Below are 16,113 nucleotides of genomic sequence, written 5' to 3'. Positions count from 1 at the left end.
GGACGAGGGGCTGCTCCACCGCCCCACTCCCAGACGCTGACGGCTCCCAGAGGTTTTATTGAGCTGAAAGGGGAGGGGAGTGGGGAAGGAGGGAGGGGGCAGCGATGGCCCCCTTGGATCCTCAGCCCATCCCCCTGAAACGAGGGGGAGAGGCTGGGGAGGGGCTGGAGGGGAGCTCCCAGGGACCGGGGCTGGAAGCACTCGCAAAAGTCCTGCCCGGTGCTGGGGCTGGGGGGGGGGGGGGGCATCGCTCCTGGCACCCTTCTGGGCAGGGGGTGCAGCCTGGCCGTGTGCCCCCCGCCCCCAGTGCCACGGCGAGGCAAAGGGAGGAGACAGAGAGCCAGGGGGGAGGGTCTCCATCCCCCTCCCACAGCAGGGTCCCCACTGCTCCCTCGGCTCCTCCCCAGGAGCCCCGTGGGGAGGGGCCGGGGGGTTGGGAACCGGGGACCCCCCCAGCCCCCAGCCCCACAGTCCTGGGGTGCTCAGGCCTTCAGCTGGTGCCACTGAGCCACGGCCTGCCGGGGCCGGGCAATCATGTCCTTCCAGTGCTTCACCTCCCCGGGGCCACTCTTCCACGACAGGTAGATCTGTGGGGACAGGCAGCTCTCAGACCCACAGCTCCATTCCCACAGGCAGCTCTTGCACCCACAGCTCCATTCCCACAGCTCCATTCCCACAGGCAGCTCTTGCACCCACAGCTCCATTCCCACAGCTCCATCCCCACAGGCACCTCTTGCACCCACAGCTCCATTCCCACAGGCACCTCTTGCACCCACAGCTCCATTCCCACAGCTCCATCCCCACAGGCACCTCTTGCACCCACAGCTCCATCCCCACAGGCAGCTCTTGCACCCACAGCTCCATCCCCACAGGCACCTCTTGCACCCACAGCTCCATTCCCACAGGCAGCTCTTGCACCCACAGCTCCATCCCCACAGGCACCTCTTGCACCCACAGCTCCATCCCCACAGGCACCTCTTGCACCCACAGCTCCATTCCCACAGGCAGCTCTTGCACCCACAGCTCCATCCCCACAGGCACCTCTTGCACCCACAGCTCCATTCCCACAGCTCCATCCCCACAGGCACCTCTTGCACCCACAGCTCCATCCCCACAGGCACCTCTTGCACCCACAGCTCCATTCCCACAGGCACCTCTTGCACCCACAGCTCCATCCCCACAGGCACCTCTTGCACCCACAGCTCCATTCCCACAGGCAGCTCTTGCACCCACAGCTCCAATCCTACAGGCAGCTATCAGACCCACAGCTCCATTCCCACAGCTCCATTCCCACAGGCACCTCTTGCACCCACAGCTCCATTCCCACAGGCACCTCTTGCACTCACAGCTCCATTCCCACAGGCACCTCTTGCACTCACAGCTCCATTCCCACAGGCAGCTCTCAGACCCACAGCTCCATTCCCAGCCCCATCCCACTCCCTGGTGATGCCATCTTCATCCTCTCCACCAAAACCTCCTCCTTCCCTGCTCCCCTGGCACATGCCAGCGGCCCTGGGCTCTGTGCAGGGCTGGATTATCTTTTTCCATCCATTTTCCACTGAGGCAATGGTGGGGAGGGCACAGGGAGGGCATGATCCTCTCCTCAGCATGTCCTGGGAGTGCTACAACACTGCCAGGAGCCTCAGTGGGACATCTTGGGCACCATCTGTGTGTCCATCATCCCAGCTGGCATCGGGCTCCGGGCACACAAGTGCCACTGGCCACGTCTCCTCAGGGCTGTGCCCATGCTGAGGACCACTGGCTGCTCCATCCTTGGTGCTGAGCTGCTGTGCTCACCCTGCTCCTGGGTTTATCCCAATCCAAGCATTTGCTTAATTACAGCAGCAGCTCGTTTGTCGCCGTCACCCTCACGAGCAGCGAGGGCAAAGGCTTCAGCAAATGGGCAGGGGGTGAACTCCTGCCTTTGGGGTCCCTCCAGGGCTGGGCACTCCCCCAGCTCCCTGGGCAGCCTGGCACAGGGGCTCACACCCCTCTCAGGGAAACAGCTCAGCCTCAGCTCCAACCTCAACCTCTCCTGGGGCAGCTGCAGCCCCTTTGCTCTTGTCTGGGTCATGGCATGGCTGACTGTGGGGCTGAGTGCAGGCTGGGCTGGGGACAGGGCTGGGGACAGGGCAGCTCCCCCCTCCTGCCTCATCTGCTCCCCACAGATATCCTGCAGAAGATGACCATTGGCCCCATGCAGCAGTCAGGCTTCAGCAAGGGCACCCCAAGGAGCGCCTGTGTTCTGCCAGCCCTGCCAGGCCAGCCTGTGAGCCCCCACCCTGGGGGGTCCCCTGTCCCTTGCCACTCCCCTTCCCCATCTCTGCACCCACAGAGACACTCACTCTGTCCCACAGCTCGGCATCAGCATCACCAGGATGGATTACCTGCCCTCTCAGGGAAACAGCTCTGCCTCACTTCCAACCTCAACCTCCCCTGGGGCAACTGGAGCCCATTTCCCCGTGTCCTGACATTGCTTGGGAGCAGAGATTGACCCCCAGCTCCCTGCAGCCTCCTGTCAGGGAGTGTCAGAGAGTGCTGCTGGCTCCCCTCAGCCTCCTCTTCTCCAGCCTCAACACCCCCATTCCCTCAGTACCCTCCCCAGCACCCTCGTGCTCCAGCCCCTTCCCCAGCTCCAGCCCCTCAGTGTCCTTCTGGCCCAACACTGATCCCAGCCCTGGAGCTGCAGCCTCCCCAGGGCCCAGCACAGGGGACAATCCCTGCCCTGCTCCTGCTGCCACCCCACTGCTGATCCCAGCCAGGCTGCCACTGCCCTTCTTGTCCCCTGGGCACGCTGCTGCCTCCTGTTCACCTCCCCCATCCCCTTTCCCTCCAGCAGCTTCCCAGCCCCTCTGTCCCAGCCTGGAGCCGTGCCTGGGGCTGCTGTGACCCAAGAGCAGGACCCACCACTTGCCCTTGTGCAACCTCCAGCCCACGGCTCCATCCTGCCCAGGGCCCTCAGCAGAGCCTGGGGTCCCTCCCACTGCAGCCCAAGGTGGTGGGGCCCCACCTTGCCGATGACATCGTTGCGGCTCAGCCTGTCCTTGTCCATGACGGTGATGACGATGGTGGTCTCGCGCAGCCGCTCCGTCGGGATGTCGAAGGCGAAGGACTCGTTGAAGACGGGGTTCAGGCACCGCTTCATCACCACCGTCTTCTTCTTCTCCACCCTCTTGTCCTTGTACATCAGCCACACCTTGACATAGGGATCTGGGAGGAGAGGAGAGGAGTCACCCCGAGCGCGGGCAGCGGTGCCAGGCTGGGGCAAGGAGCTGGCGCTGGTACCTGATGTGCCCCCGATGTCCATGGCTTTGAGGTTCCGAGCTTTGATGATGTTCACCACGATGGAGTTGGCTGAGGGGTTGTAGCACAGCGACAGCAGCAGCTCCCCACGGCTTCCCTGTGGGACCCATGCAAGGCTCTGAGGTGGGCAACCCCAAAATCCCCCCCTTGCCCCTTGCCACAGCACCCAGGGCACGCAAAGATCCCCCTCCCCAACCCTGGGGTGATGGGTTGGCACCTCCCAGAGCTGCCCCATGGGAACCAGGGTAGGAGGACACGAGACCACAGCCAGTGGGAGGTTTTGTGGTGTTGCTGGAGCCAGGAGGAGGAGAGAACTTTCATTTTAGATCTACCTAAACCAGCTGGTGTCTGGAACCAAAATGAGACCCTCCCTTTGGGCTGCCTAGTGCCTTAACATGAAGATCTGAGAAGGAAACCCCCAGAGACGGGACACTCTTGCGAAGGAGAAGGATGTTCCCTTGTTGGGACACATCAAAGCCAGGGGATAACAGCTCCCCTGGGAGGATTGTCCCCAGGAGGGGTGATGGGGAGCCAGGCCCTTACGCTGCCATCGCTGCAGGGCTTCAGGTCCTTCCAGAAGGTCTGCATCTGGGTGAGATCCACCTTGTTGAGGGGGATGGACACCTCCCCGATGGGGTCGTTGCGGCTGAAGCGGTCGTAGTCCAGGACCTGGAGGTACAGCACCCTCTGCACCACCTTCTCGTAGGGGAAGCCTGTGCCAGACATGGAGGGGATGAGCACCAGGTGCCAGCACCATCCTGCCCGTGCAGGGGGGTTGGGCTAGATGTTCTCTAAAGGTCCCTTCCAACCCCTCTGATTGAATGCACCAGGGCACGAGGGGGCTGGTGGCACATCAGTTGTGCTCACCCACCCGCTGTGAGGGGGGAAGCTCCTTCCCCCCACGTCCCCTTTATGGGATGCAGAGCAAACACCTCCATCCCAGCCTCAACCCACCACGTCAGCAGCTCGAGCTGAGCTGACCCAGCTCAGGAGGAAGGATGGAGGCTCCCACCACCACCCCTCCCACCCCGTCCCAGCCAACCCCAGCCCCTACCTTCGAAGAGGAAGGTCTCGTTCCAGTGTGGGTTGAGGTTCTTCCTCTTCACCTTGGTCTCCAGCTTGTGCTTCTTGTCTGGGAGCAGGTAGATCTTGACAAAGGGGTCGCTGGTGCCGCTGAAGTCCTTGGCTGGCAGCTCCTGAGCCTTCATGATCTTGACGGTCAGGGTGGACTCCTGGAAGTTGTAGCCGACGCTGAACTGGATGCGACCCAGGTTCTCCCGACTGATGCCCTCGTGGCCCTCGTCGTCCTCAGAGCCTGGGGAGAGCTGTGGAAGGAGGGGGAAGGGTGGTGAGAGGAGTGCCAGGGGGCTGGGGCAGCGGGGGGATCTCTGGTGGGGTCTGGGCACCTCCATCCCACCCCGTTCCAGCTGCCTACCCCCAGCCCCGGGAGCTGTCGCAGGGCATCAGCCTCTCCCCAGCGCCCTGCCACGGCCTCAGATGACTCTTGGCTCCACGTCACTGGGGCTGGGGAGTGCCAATTAACCAAATTCCTCCTGACAGCCTGTCCCTTCCTACCCTCAGCCTGGGGGAAACGGCTCCTTCACCTCGGCTGAGCCGGGCTGTGCCAGCCACGGAGCCTGGCGCTGCCAGAATGGGCTGGGACGTGCCAGAGAGCCTGTGGCACAGGGCAGGAAGAGACGAGGGGGTGTGAGGAGATGCCCAGCTGGTGCCCAAGATGGGATAAACCACAGAATCATTGCGGTTGGGAAAGGTCTTGGAGCTGCTGGAGCCCACCCCCTGCCCAGCCCAGCACTGAGCCACGGCCCTCAGCACCTCAGCCCCACGGCTTTGGGGTCCCCCCAGGGCTGGGCACTGCCCCAGCTCCCTGGGCAGCCTGGCACAGGGGCTCACACCCCTCTCAGGGAAACAGCTCAGCCTCAGCTCCAGTGATGCCCCCTCCCCAGCACCCTGGTGCTCCAGCCCCTTCCCCACCTCCTCTGCCCAGCTCTGGCCACACTCCAGCCCCTCTGGCAGCGAGTGAGGGGCTCCAAACCAAACAGATCACAAAGCCCTGGCAGAGCCCACCCCCATCCCCCATCCCCACCCCATCCACCCACCATGAGCATCTCACTGGTCAGGGAGTTGACCAGGTCAGACACAGAGGAGCGCGGCTCCGTCTTGCGGTCGGACTCGTCGTGCGGCGGCTGCTGCCCGGCTGCCGGTGCCGCGTTCGCCGCTTTGCCAGCGGCCGGCAACCTGGGGAAAGAGAGGCAGTGCCTTGGAGGAGAGGGGCCAAAAGAGCCGAGGGTGAGACAGGGAGGGGCTGCCCGGGCACCCCCGTCCCTGCAGATGCTGTGCCAGCCGGGTGGGACGTGCCGAGGGGCGCCTGGGGCCATGTGCCGCAGCCTCCCCGCACACAGGGACCTCGGCTGCTGTGGGCAGCTGCTTCTAGGTGCCAGCCAGTGCCTCGGGACCCGTGGCACCTCACCTCAGAGCAGGGCAGCCGGTCCCACGCTGCCCACGGAGGTGCCAGGGGAAGCCCCCTCGACCCTCCGCTGACACCTCACACGCACACAGCCCCTCCCCACCCTGAGCTGCCCCACTGCTGCTCCGTGCCGCGGTGTGGGCTCAGCGCCCAGTGCTTATCTGCCCCTTTTCCCTCTGGCACCGTGCCCTCCCCGGTGCCCCGAGGCCGGGAGCGTTGCCCCAGCCGCTCCTGCACACGGGGCTGGGGGAGGGGGGATGTGCCGGTGGGTACCGTGGGCTGCAGGACGGTGCCAGGGGGGGAACGGCCCGGTGGGAGGGTGGGCAGCTGGATAGAGCAGAGATGGAGGCGGGTGGGCACACACCGAGGCCACGCTGCCACGAGGCACAAGGGGGGCGAGGGGCGCGGAGATACAGGCAGCCGGCGGCGGGGATGGGGCAGCCCCGAGAGGCTCCTGCAGGGCAGACGGACCCAAGGGGGTGGGTGGGAAGGGGGATGTGCACACAGACAGGCACCCCACGATGCACCCCACGTGCCCACACACGGTGCTAAACCCCCAGACAGCTCAAGGGGGTGGTGGCGAAGCCACAACACATGCCACGAGACACCCACCAACACGGCAAGCGGGCGCAGACACGCGCCGGAGGGCACGGCGAGGGGGGGGACGGGGATGGGAGGGGCACGGGGTCACTGTGTGTCACCCCCACACACACACACAGACACACACACGCTGCTCACGGCACCCAGGGACAGCCCGAGGTAGCTGGGGAGGCAAAGTGAGGTTAAAACCAGAGCCCGAGGTGAAGGCGGCGATGGGAATCGCTGGGTGAGGAGGGGCTGGTCCGAGGCTTGGACAGCAACAGAGAGAGAGAGAAAGAGAGAGAGAGAGAGAGAGAGAGAGAAGAGCAGGAAAGAGAGGAAAAGCAGCATCATCCAGCGCTGGCCTGCGGGGAGGGAAAGGGGAGAGAGAGGAGAGGGATGGACAGCAGGTAGTCGCCGGGCCAGGACACACGCTGAGGAGCTGGAGCTGCTGGAAGGAAGAAGCTGAGAAACGGGGATGGAGGAGACGTGTTGAGGCAGGAGAGCGGGTGTGAGGGCAAGAGCAGAGCCCCTGTGCACAAGGGGAGGGGAGCAGGGGGCAGATGGAGGCGGGGGGGGAGGCATGCATGCACCAGGATGGGCTTTCCAGAGCAGCGAGGAAGCGGGGAGCACGGGCTTGCTGCGGCACCAGCCACCCCCCACAACCTCCCCCCTGCAGCCGGCACCCTGGCCCCTGGCACCCTGGCACGGCACGGCACGGCACAGGCACACGGCGCTCCTGGCAAGGACCAGACCGGCTGCACAGCGATGCCGGGAGGGAGGGAGGGGAGGGGAGGGGAGGGAGGTGCTAAAAGATGGAGCAGAATCAAAGCTGAGCCGGGTAAAAATAGCCGGTGGGTGAGAACGGTGCCAATTCATTAACACGCCGGCTTCACACCCCCCTCCCCGTTCCATGCTCCGGAGGGGTTTAACACCCCTCTCCCGGTAACGTGAGACCCTCTGCTCTGCCCGGGCTCTAGTGCACGGTGCTGGATGCGGTGCTGAGCCTCGGGCAGCACGGGAGCTGCAGGAGACCAGGGGCTGTGCGGCAGCAGCTTGGAGGAGAAGCAGAGCAGGGAGGGGGCAACGTGGCCCCACGGAGCCTGCGGCGCTTGCTCTGGCCCCTGGCAGCGCTGGGGATGCTGAGCACATGCCACCCGGGCTGGGGGGGGATCGGGTGGCCCACCCCACACCCGTCTGCCAACGTCCTCCCCATGATGGGGGTCCCTGACATGCGTTGGGGACGTCTCCCCTTGGGGGTCCCCCCCCCCCGTTGCCCTGCTCCCGAGCGTGTGCCCCCCCCTGCATGCAGCCAGGGTGCAAAGGGGGGGAGCTGGCGGTGGGGGATGGCAGGAGGGAGAGGGCAGGGAGGGAAGGAGGAAGGGATTTGGGGGGGTGTGCGTGTGGGAGGGGAACGTGGGGAGTGTCCTGTCGGTGCCGGCGGCGTGGGGAGGGAGAGCTGCAGATGTCACCGTGCCCGCTGGGCCACCCTGTGCCCGCTGCTCCAACCTTCGCGCTCCACGAGGCCAGCCTCCTCCTCCTCATCCTCCTCCTTCCTTCCTCCTCCTCCTCCTCCTCCACCCTGGTGAGGCCCCGGTCTGCTCCTGCGGGGACTGCCCTCGTCCTCGCTCATACCTCTTGTCCCCCTGAGCGTTCGGCTGGTTCGGCTGCTGCGTCCCAGCGGGTTGCAGGTCGGGGATATTGGCAAAGTCATCTTGTTCTGAGAGTCCCAAAACCAGGGATAACACCACCATCCGGCCTTCCCTGCCCGGGCGGCCCCGCGGGCAGCGGCAGAGAGAGAGAAAGAGAGGAGAAGACAAGCGTCAGGCAGAGAACCCGGCAGCAGAGGCGGCACCCGGGGCTCCCCCCTCCGCTTTCCGACCCCGGCAGTGCCACCGGGACGATGGGCACACAGGGCTTGAGGGGAAGAAAAGTGGCAGCTCCGGTGGTCCTGGCACAACGTGGGCACCGCCACGGCCCCTTTCCGCTGGTCCGGGCAGGGAGGGTGCCAAAGTGCTGCCGAGGAGGGGGGGAAAGAAGGTGCCTGAGGGGAGAGAGGTCCCAGCATCCTTCCGTGGACGAGGAGGAGTGGGCATTGCCAAGGCTCTTTGCCCCTCTCCTCCCCGTCTCGTGCCGTCAGTGCAGCCTCCCCCGGGCCCACGGGCACGTTGATGCGCCGGTGCCAGGGCTGCGGGAGCGAGGGCAAACAGAGGAAAGAGCACAAGCAAAGGGAGTGGCTTTGGGAAGCAGCGATGGGAAACGGCAGCGGCTCCTCCGGGGGGCGAAACGGCCCCTGCACCCATCCAGCACCGGCGCTGGGGGAGCCTGGGGATGGCTGATGAGCCACAGGGCCACGCCAGGACACTGGAAATGCCACTCTGTGACTCTCTGAGCGGGACAGGGCAGAGCAGAGCGGGCAGAGGCCGGCTGGGCACGGGCAGGGGTGAGGTGGGGGGTACCCTCAGCAGTAACCCGCCTGGAGGAAGGCTCAGCTCTCTCTGCAAACAGCAGCGGGGGGAGCAGCCAAATTTGTGTCCCTCAGGGTCTTTCCCACCTCATGCTGAGGCAGAAGGTGCTGTGCTGGCTCACGCAAGGGTAGGATCAGGGCTGTGCCCACCCAGCGCTACCAGCCTGATGGGATCTCAGCATCCTCCCTCCCAGGGGGCGAGTGGAGGCCAGGGGGGAGGCAGGAGGAGTCCAGGCAGGACAGAGAGTCAGGGAGAAGGGTGTCTGTGGAGCAGTGACAGTGTCATGTGCTGAGATACACGGGACTGGGATTAGCCCTCAGGGTCTGAGCTTTGATACAGGAGATAGAGTTAAGGCAGATTAGAGATCACAGGGCTCCAGCAGCTCGGAGCAGGCTGGCTCTGAGGCACCCAGCGATATCACAGCCCAGCAGACAGTCACCCCTGCACAGAGGCACTGCTGCCCCCCACAGCTGCCTCCTTGGGGCAATGTCACTGCCTGGGGACCACCCTGCTGGCTGTCTCATGGGCTGGAGCATCCCTGCACTGCCTGGGGACCAAACAGGAGCTGGGGACCACCATGCTGGTGGCTGTCCCATGGGCTGGGGCATCTCTGCACTGCCTGGGGACCAAACAGGAGCTGGGGACCACCATGCTGGTGGCTGTCCCATGGGCTGGATCATCCCTGCACTGCCTGGGGACCAAATGGGACCTAGGGATCACCCCACTGGCTGTCCCATAGGCTGGGACAACCCTGCACTGCCTGGGGACTGAAGGGGAGCTGGGGACCATGCTGTTGGCTGTCCCATAGGCTGGGACAACCCTGCACTGCCTGGGGACCAAAGGAGAGCTGAGCACCCCCACCAGCTGGTGATGTGGTGGGTGATCCCCAGCAAAGCTGTGAGCTGAAGTATGCTGGGGAGCAGTGAGAGGCTGCTCTGAGCCCTGGGGCTGGGCAAGCTGCCCCTGCCCCTGGGATGGGGCTGGAGGGGAGACGACTCTTCCTGCAGTCAATGGGCAACGTTTCCTTGAGGGTGGGAGCGGAGAGGCTGTGCCAGGGCAAGCAGAGTGGAAGTGATGAAGGGAAGGAGAAGGGAGAGAAGCAGGAGAAGGAGGAGGAGGAAGAGGGAGAGGAGAAGACAGAGGATGAGGAGGGAGAGAAAAGATGGATGAGGAGGGAGAGAAAAATGAGAGGAAGAGAAAAAGGAGAACGAGGGAGAGAAAAGGGAGAAGGAGGAGAGGAAGAGAGAAGAGGGAGAAGAGAAAAAGGAGAAGAAGGAGGGAGGTGGAAGAGAAAAAGAATGGGAATGCAATGGAGTGAGCAAAGGGAGAGAAGAAGAAGAAGGGAATGCAGTGGAGCGAGCAGAGGGAGCAGGAGCAGAGGATGGAGAGAGCAGGACTGAGTAGAGGGGGAGAGCAGGAGCAGAGGACAGAGAACAGGAGCAGCAGAGGATGGAGAGCAGGAGTGAGCAGAGGGGGAGAGCAGGAGTGAGCAGAGGGGGAGAGCAGGAGTGAGCAGAGGGGGAGAGCAGGAGTGAGCAGAGGACGGAGAGCAGGAGTGAGCAGAGGAGGGGAGAGCAGGAGCAGAGGAGGGGGAGAGCAGGAGCAGAGGATGGAGAGCAGGAGTGAGCAGAGGACGGAGAGCAGGAGTGAGCAGAGGACGGAGAGCAGGAGCAGAGGAGGGGAGAGCAGGAGCAGAGGAGGGGAGAGCAGGAGCAGAGGAGGGGAGAGCAGGAGCAGAGGAGGGGAGAGCAGGAGCAGAGGACAGAGAGCAGGAGTGAGTAGAGGGGGAGAGCAGGAGCAGAGGACGGAGAACAGGAGCAGCAGAGGATGGAGAGCAGGAGTGAGCAGAGGACGGAGAGCAGGAGGGAGCAGAGGAGGGGAGAGCAGGAGCAGAGGATGGAGAACAGGAGCAGAGGACGGAGAACAGGAGCAGAGGACGGAGAACAGGAGCAGAGGACGGAGAACAGGAGCAGAGGACGGAGAGCAGGAGTGAGCAGAGGACGGAGAGCAGGAGGGAGCAGAGGACGGAGAGCAGGAGGGAGCAGAGGACGGAGAGCAGGAGGGAGCAGAGGAGGGGAGAGCAGGAGCAGAGGATGGAGAACAGGAGCAGAGGACGGAGAGCAGGAGCAGAGGACGGAGAGCAGGAGGGAGCAGAGGACGGAGAGCAGGAGGGAGCAGAGGAGGGGAGAGCAGGAGCAGAGGATGGAGAACAGGAGCAGAGGAGGGGAGAGCAGGAGCAGAGGACGGAGAGCAGGAGCAGAGGACGGAGAGCAGGAGTGAGCAGAGGACGGAGAGCAGGAGGGAGCAGAGGAGGGGAGAGCAGGAGCAGAGGAGGGGAGAGCAGGAGCAGAGGAGGGGAGAGCAGGAGCAGAGGAGGGGGAGAGCAGGAGCAGAGGAGGGGGAGAGCAGGAGCAGAGGATGGAGAGCAGGAGCAGAGGATGGAGAGCAGGAGCAGAGGACGGAGAGCAGGAGTGAGCAGAGGACGGAGAGCAGGAGCAGAGGAGGGGAGAGCAGGAGCAGAGGATGGAGAGCAGGAGCAGAGGACGGAGAGCAGGAGTGAGCAGAGGACGGAGAGCAGGAGTGAGCAGAGGACGGAGAGCAGGAGTGAGCAGAGGATGGAGAGAGCAGGAGTGAGTAGAGGGGGAGAGCAGGAGCAGAGGACGGAGAACAGGAGCAGCAGAGGACGGAGAGCAGGAGTGAGCAGAGGACGGAGAGCAGGAGTGAGTAGAGGGGGAGAGCAGGAGCAGAGGACGGAGAACAGGAGCAGCAGAGGACGGAGAGCAGGAGTGAGCAGAGGGGGAGAGCAGGAGTGAGCAGAGGACGGAGAGCAGGAGTGAGCAGAGGACGGAGAGCAGGAGTGAGCAGAGGGGGAGAGCAGGAGTGAGCAGAGGGGGAGAGCAGGAGTGAGCAGAGGGGGAGAGCAGGAGTGAGCAGAGGACGGAGAGCAGGAGTGAGCAGAGGACGGAGAGCAGGAGTGAGCAGAGGACGGAGAGCAGGAGTGAGCAGAGGACGGAGAGCAGGAGTGAGCAGAGGACGGAGAACAGGAGTGAGCAGAGGACGGAGAACAGGAGTGAGCAGAGGACGGAGAACAGGAGTGAGCAGAGGACGGAGAACAGGAGCAGAGGACGGAGAACAGGAGCAGAGGACGGAGAACAGGAGCAGCAGAGGACGGAGAGCAGGAGTGAGCAGAGGACGGAGAGCAGGAGGGAGCAGAGGACGGAGAGCAGGAGGGAGCAGAGGACGGAGAGCAGGAGGGAGCAGAGGACGGAGAACAGGAGTGAGCAGAGGAGGGGGAGAGCAGGAGCAGAGGACGGAGAGCAGGAGCAGAGGACGGAGAGCAGGAGCAGAGGAGGAGCAGGAGCGAGCAGAGAGCCACACTTACAGGAAGGACTTCATGTCCAAGCCGCGGTTGCGGATTTGCCCCACCACGTGGTCCCAGCTGCCGGGGTTGGAGCGGCTGCGGCCGCCGACCGTCGGGTGCTTGGAGGCGGCGGCGATGCCCGGGCGCGCCTGGCTGCCGCGGGGGCCCCGGGGGTTGGCGGCGCCGGCGGACGAGCCGCTGTGGGCCTGCAGCTGGCCCAGGCTCTGGCTGGTGGTGGGCTGGCCGTGGTTGGCGCGCTGGTGCTGGCTGAGGGGCTGCTGAAGGCTTTGCTGGCGCATGAGCGTGCGGGGCCTCTGGCATTTGGGGTCGCCTGCTGAGGTGGGGATATACTCAAGGGTAGTGGCTGTGGACAAGGTGGAGTCCTCGAAACTTAGGGAGAGGAAGGGCAGAGGAGAGGAGAGAAAGGAGAAGAAGGTGAAGGGGCAAAATTGGAGGAAGGAAAAGAAGAGAGTTAGAGAGAAGATGCCCCAGCGCAGGGAGCGCTCCGGCAGCGGGCGGCGGACGCAGCGAGCGGCTCCTCTGCCTCCGGGCCCCGGCTCGGCCTCGCCGGCGGCATTGGGCTCCCGTGCCACGGCCATGGCGCCCGTGCCAGCAGGGTGCTCCTCCCGCTCCCACAGCTGCCACACAGCCCCTGAGCCGCCTGCCTGCCTTCCCTTCCCCACCTCGTCTGCTAATGAGGCTGCTGCTGCCTGAAGGCGAATCCCACTGAGCCCCGCTCACGTGCTGCCACGCAGCCCGCCCCAGCCCGTGCCCAGCCCCCCCCTGCCACCAGCACCCAGCGCTCTCAGCATCCCCAGGCTGCTGGCACTTGGTGGTCTCGCCGCCATGGGAGGTGGGGGCTGAGCCCCTCCGTGGGTACCACGTGCCAGCAAGGCCAAGCCAGGCTGCCAGCAGAGAGAGATGCCATGGGAGTGGGAGGCTGGATCGTGGGGTGAGGCGGGTGCTGATGCAGCCCCCATGGCATGGGGAGCGTGGAGAAGCCAAGCCCTGGGCACACGGGCTTTGCTTGGCCAGCAGAGAGGGGGAAGAGCAGGTAAGAGGCTGGTGGGCAAGCACGCGCCAGGGTGGCAGAGCATGCGTGGCCCTGGTGCTGATGCCCACGGTTGCCTGCAAAGCTCACAGCCACGACACCAGGGGGTCCAGGCAGCCTGGCAAAAGCTCTTGAGGGTCCTCCATGCCCCCTCTCCTCCTGCCTGGCACCAGGGACTCGCCTTCAGCAGCAGCCTCTGCCCTTAGCCTGGTCTTTGTGCCACCCAGGGTGCCGGCTGGAACCGTGTGCCAAAGCTGTGCCGTCGTGCATCGCCAGCAGCGGGGGGCGGGATGGGGGGAGGGAGCAGAGAGGGAGGGGGGGAAGGATAAATAGCTTAAAAACCAAAAGAAAAGAGGTGAAGAGAGAGTGAGAGAAAGAGAAAGAGGAGGGAGGGAAGTGGAGAGGAGAGCTGGGAGGGCTCCGGGGCTGGAGGCACACGGGGCAGTGCCGGGGCACCGCGCCACCCGCCCGCGCCCGCCGCCGGCCTCCTTTCGCTTTCCCATCCAATCCCAAATTAGTTCAATTTACAACCTCTCAGTCACAGGAAACTAAATCCGGCTCCTCTCGGCCCGGCGCCAGCTGGAGAGGTTCGAGCTCCTGCCGGCACCGTGCCGGGCGGCAGCGCGTCCTGCCCGCACGCCCAGGGGTGCCCCTGGTACCGGGGGATGGGGGTACAAGCCCCCACACCTCCACCAGCGCCCCCAAACCCACACGGCTCCGTGCAAAAAGGAGGTGCCACAGCAGCATCCCTTTAACTCTGCCCCTCACAGTCCCGTGCGTCCATCTGTCCGGCTCCCAGTCCCTCTGGAGCTACCAGCCGGGACAGCAGAGCCCGTGCCCACGCTGGCACGGGAGCCAGGTGCCAGCATGTGGCCTCAGCTCTTGGCACTCTCGCCTGAAGACACCTTTTCTCGGCCAGCCTTGGGCTGCCAGAGCTTTTCACCTCGCCACAGAGACCGGCTGAAGGCTGCACAGGCTGCTCCTCTTCCTCACCAGCCCCTCTCACCTCCCAGCAGCCGAGCTGGGACTCGCCAGCATCACGCCAAACGGGCGGCTGCCGCTCCAAACTGGGACACACACTGGTGGTTGGGGCTCCAGGAGGCACCTGGCACTTGCCCCAGGTGGCAGGACTGGCCTTTCCCTTTTGAAAACGCTTCATCCTCGCACCAAGGTGGGAAGAAGCAGCTGGGCTGAGGCTTGCCAGTCCCGGGCAGCACCTTTGCCATCACCACCACCAGAGACCAGAGGGAAAAGAACACCACCACCACCTTCCCTGGCACAGCCACGGTGGCTGCTGGCAGCAGAGGGTCTTGCCAAGACCCCCAGCACAGCCTGCCTGAGCCCTGCACAGCGTGCCAAAGCCTCTGCCTTCCCCCTAGATGCGATAAACCACCGACTGTGCCGCGTCTCCCGGCTGTGCCGTGGGTCAGGGGGCGCTGCAGGTGGGCAAGAGGCTGGTGATGCCACGTAGCAGCCGCGGCAGGGACACAGAGAGCAGCTCCTGCCCTTGGAGCATCACCAAGAGGGTGCTCACGTCTCACCGGGGATGCCGAGTCGCTTCCCAGGGTGGGCAAGACACCCCTCCTGCTTGGCTGGGGCTCGAGCCCCACGGCCCCCTCCTCCAGTTCCACCTCACCTTCCCCTCCCTCGAGCAAAACCACTGCTGGGACCCCGGGCACGCGGCAGCCTTCCCTCGGCAGCCCCCGGAGGCGCCCCGGGCTGAGGATCCGTGCCGTGCCGTGCCGTGCCGTGCTCACTCACTTGGACAGGCTGAGCTTCCCTGCTGCCAAGTGGCTCTGCACCGTGTGCCAGCGGCCTCGAGCCGCTTTCCCCGCGCCGGGCTCGCTGTGGGCAGAGACGCTGCTCCTCATGCCGTCCTCGCCGAGCCGCTGCTTCTCCCCGGCGCGGCCGTCGCGATCCCCGGCCAGACCCGCGGCGGCCGACGCCGTCAGCTTGGCCCCTGATAACAGAGAGCCACTGGGCCGGGCCGGCGGCCGGACCCCCCCAGGCACACGGCGAAGGACGGGCGTGGTTGGTGGGAGCCGTTTGGGAGGGGTGAAGGGGATGAGGGGATGGGCAGAGAGCCGGAGGAGGACAGACGGACAAGAGACGGACAGACAGACAGAGAGAGAGAGAGAGAGACATCAGCACTGCAACACAAAAAGAAACGGGGGAGGGGGGTCCCGGCTTGGGCAGGGGCTCGGCAAAACCATCCAAAAACAAAAGGGAGGGGTTTGGGGGGAAGAAGAAGGGGAAGGGAAAGGGTCCCGCTCGGCCGGCAGCCCAACCCCGGGGGGGACCCGTCCCCGCGCCGAGGGGGTGCCCCAACGCGCAACCCCGTCCCGCGCCGCTGCCGGGGGGGACCGCGGGGAGGAGGGGTTGCTCGTCTCCATGGGGCTGCCCATGGGGTGGCGTGCGGGGAGGAGGAGGAGGAGGAAAAGAGGAAGGCGAGTGGGTGCTGCCCGTATACTCACTACACGGAGCAAAGCCGGCAAGGAGAGACTCACTTGAGGGAAAGGCGCGGGTCACCGTACGGGGCGTAAGGTGAAATGTTTAGTATAAACTCCTTGGGAGGGTAGGAGCTCCATTTCTGCTGCACTGTGTTGTCATTGTTATTCCAAAAGTCTCTGTCTAGATCGCTACAGCGGCCGCACACCGGCGAGAAACAGAAGGGAAATACAAGAGAGAGAGAGAGAAGCTGAATTCCTGGGAGAAGGATGGAGGGGGGAATAAACCAAAACCACCACCACAGCCCTTCGGGGATCCTGCGGAGAGAGAGACCCCGGGAGAGAGAGAGAGAGACCCCAGGAGAGAGAGAGAGAGACCCCGGGCATGTGGCTGCTCAGCCCCCGGGCACTGACACACA

The 16,113-nt window shown here is 64.8% G+C and overlaps 1 protein-coding gene across 1 annotated transcript in view; it reads right to left on the bottom strand.

The window, feature by feature from the left end:
* Positions 1-383: 383 nt before the first annotated feature.
* SYT7 (synaptotagmin 7) overlaps positions 384-16,113 on the bottom strand; it is a 31,373-nt gene continuing 15,643 nt past the window's right edge. Inside the window, exons 4-13 of the mRNA XM_061999564.1 lie at positions 15,755-15,886; positions 15,009-15,224; positions 12,218-12,586; positions 8,003-8,131; positions 5,421-5,559; positions 4,358-4,628; positions 3,847-4,016; positions 3,286-3,400; positions 3,011-3,210; positions 384-587 (exon numbers count right to left, since the gene is read on the bottom strand). Of these exons, the coding sequence (XP_061855548.1) occupies positions 483-587; positions 3,011-3,210; positions 3,286-3,400; positions 3,847-4,016; positions 4,358-4,628; positions 5,421-5,559; positions 8,003-8,131; positions 12,218-12,586; positions 15,009-15,224; positions 15,755-15,886 (1,846 nt within the window). The 3' untranslated portion in view covers positions 384-482. The remainder of the gene's footprint in view (positions 588-3,010; positions 3,211-3,285; positions 3,401-3,846; positions 4,017-4,357; positions 4,629-5,420; positions 5,560-8,002; positions 8,132-12,217; positions 12,587-15,008; positions 15,225-15,754; positions 15,887-16,113) is intronic.

Source organism: Colius striatus, chromosome 7 (genome assembly GCF_028858725.1).
Source record: "Colius striatus isolate bColStr4 chromosome 7, bColStr4.1.hap1, whole genome shotgun sequence".
Taxonomy (NCBI): Eukaryota; Metazoa; Chordata; class Aves; order Coliiformes; family Coliidae; genus Colius; species Colius striatus.
Note: the sequence above shows the minus strand (reverse complement) of the source record. Positions and strands in the feature narration are given on the sequence as shown.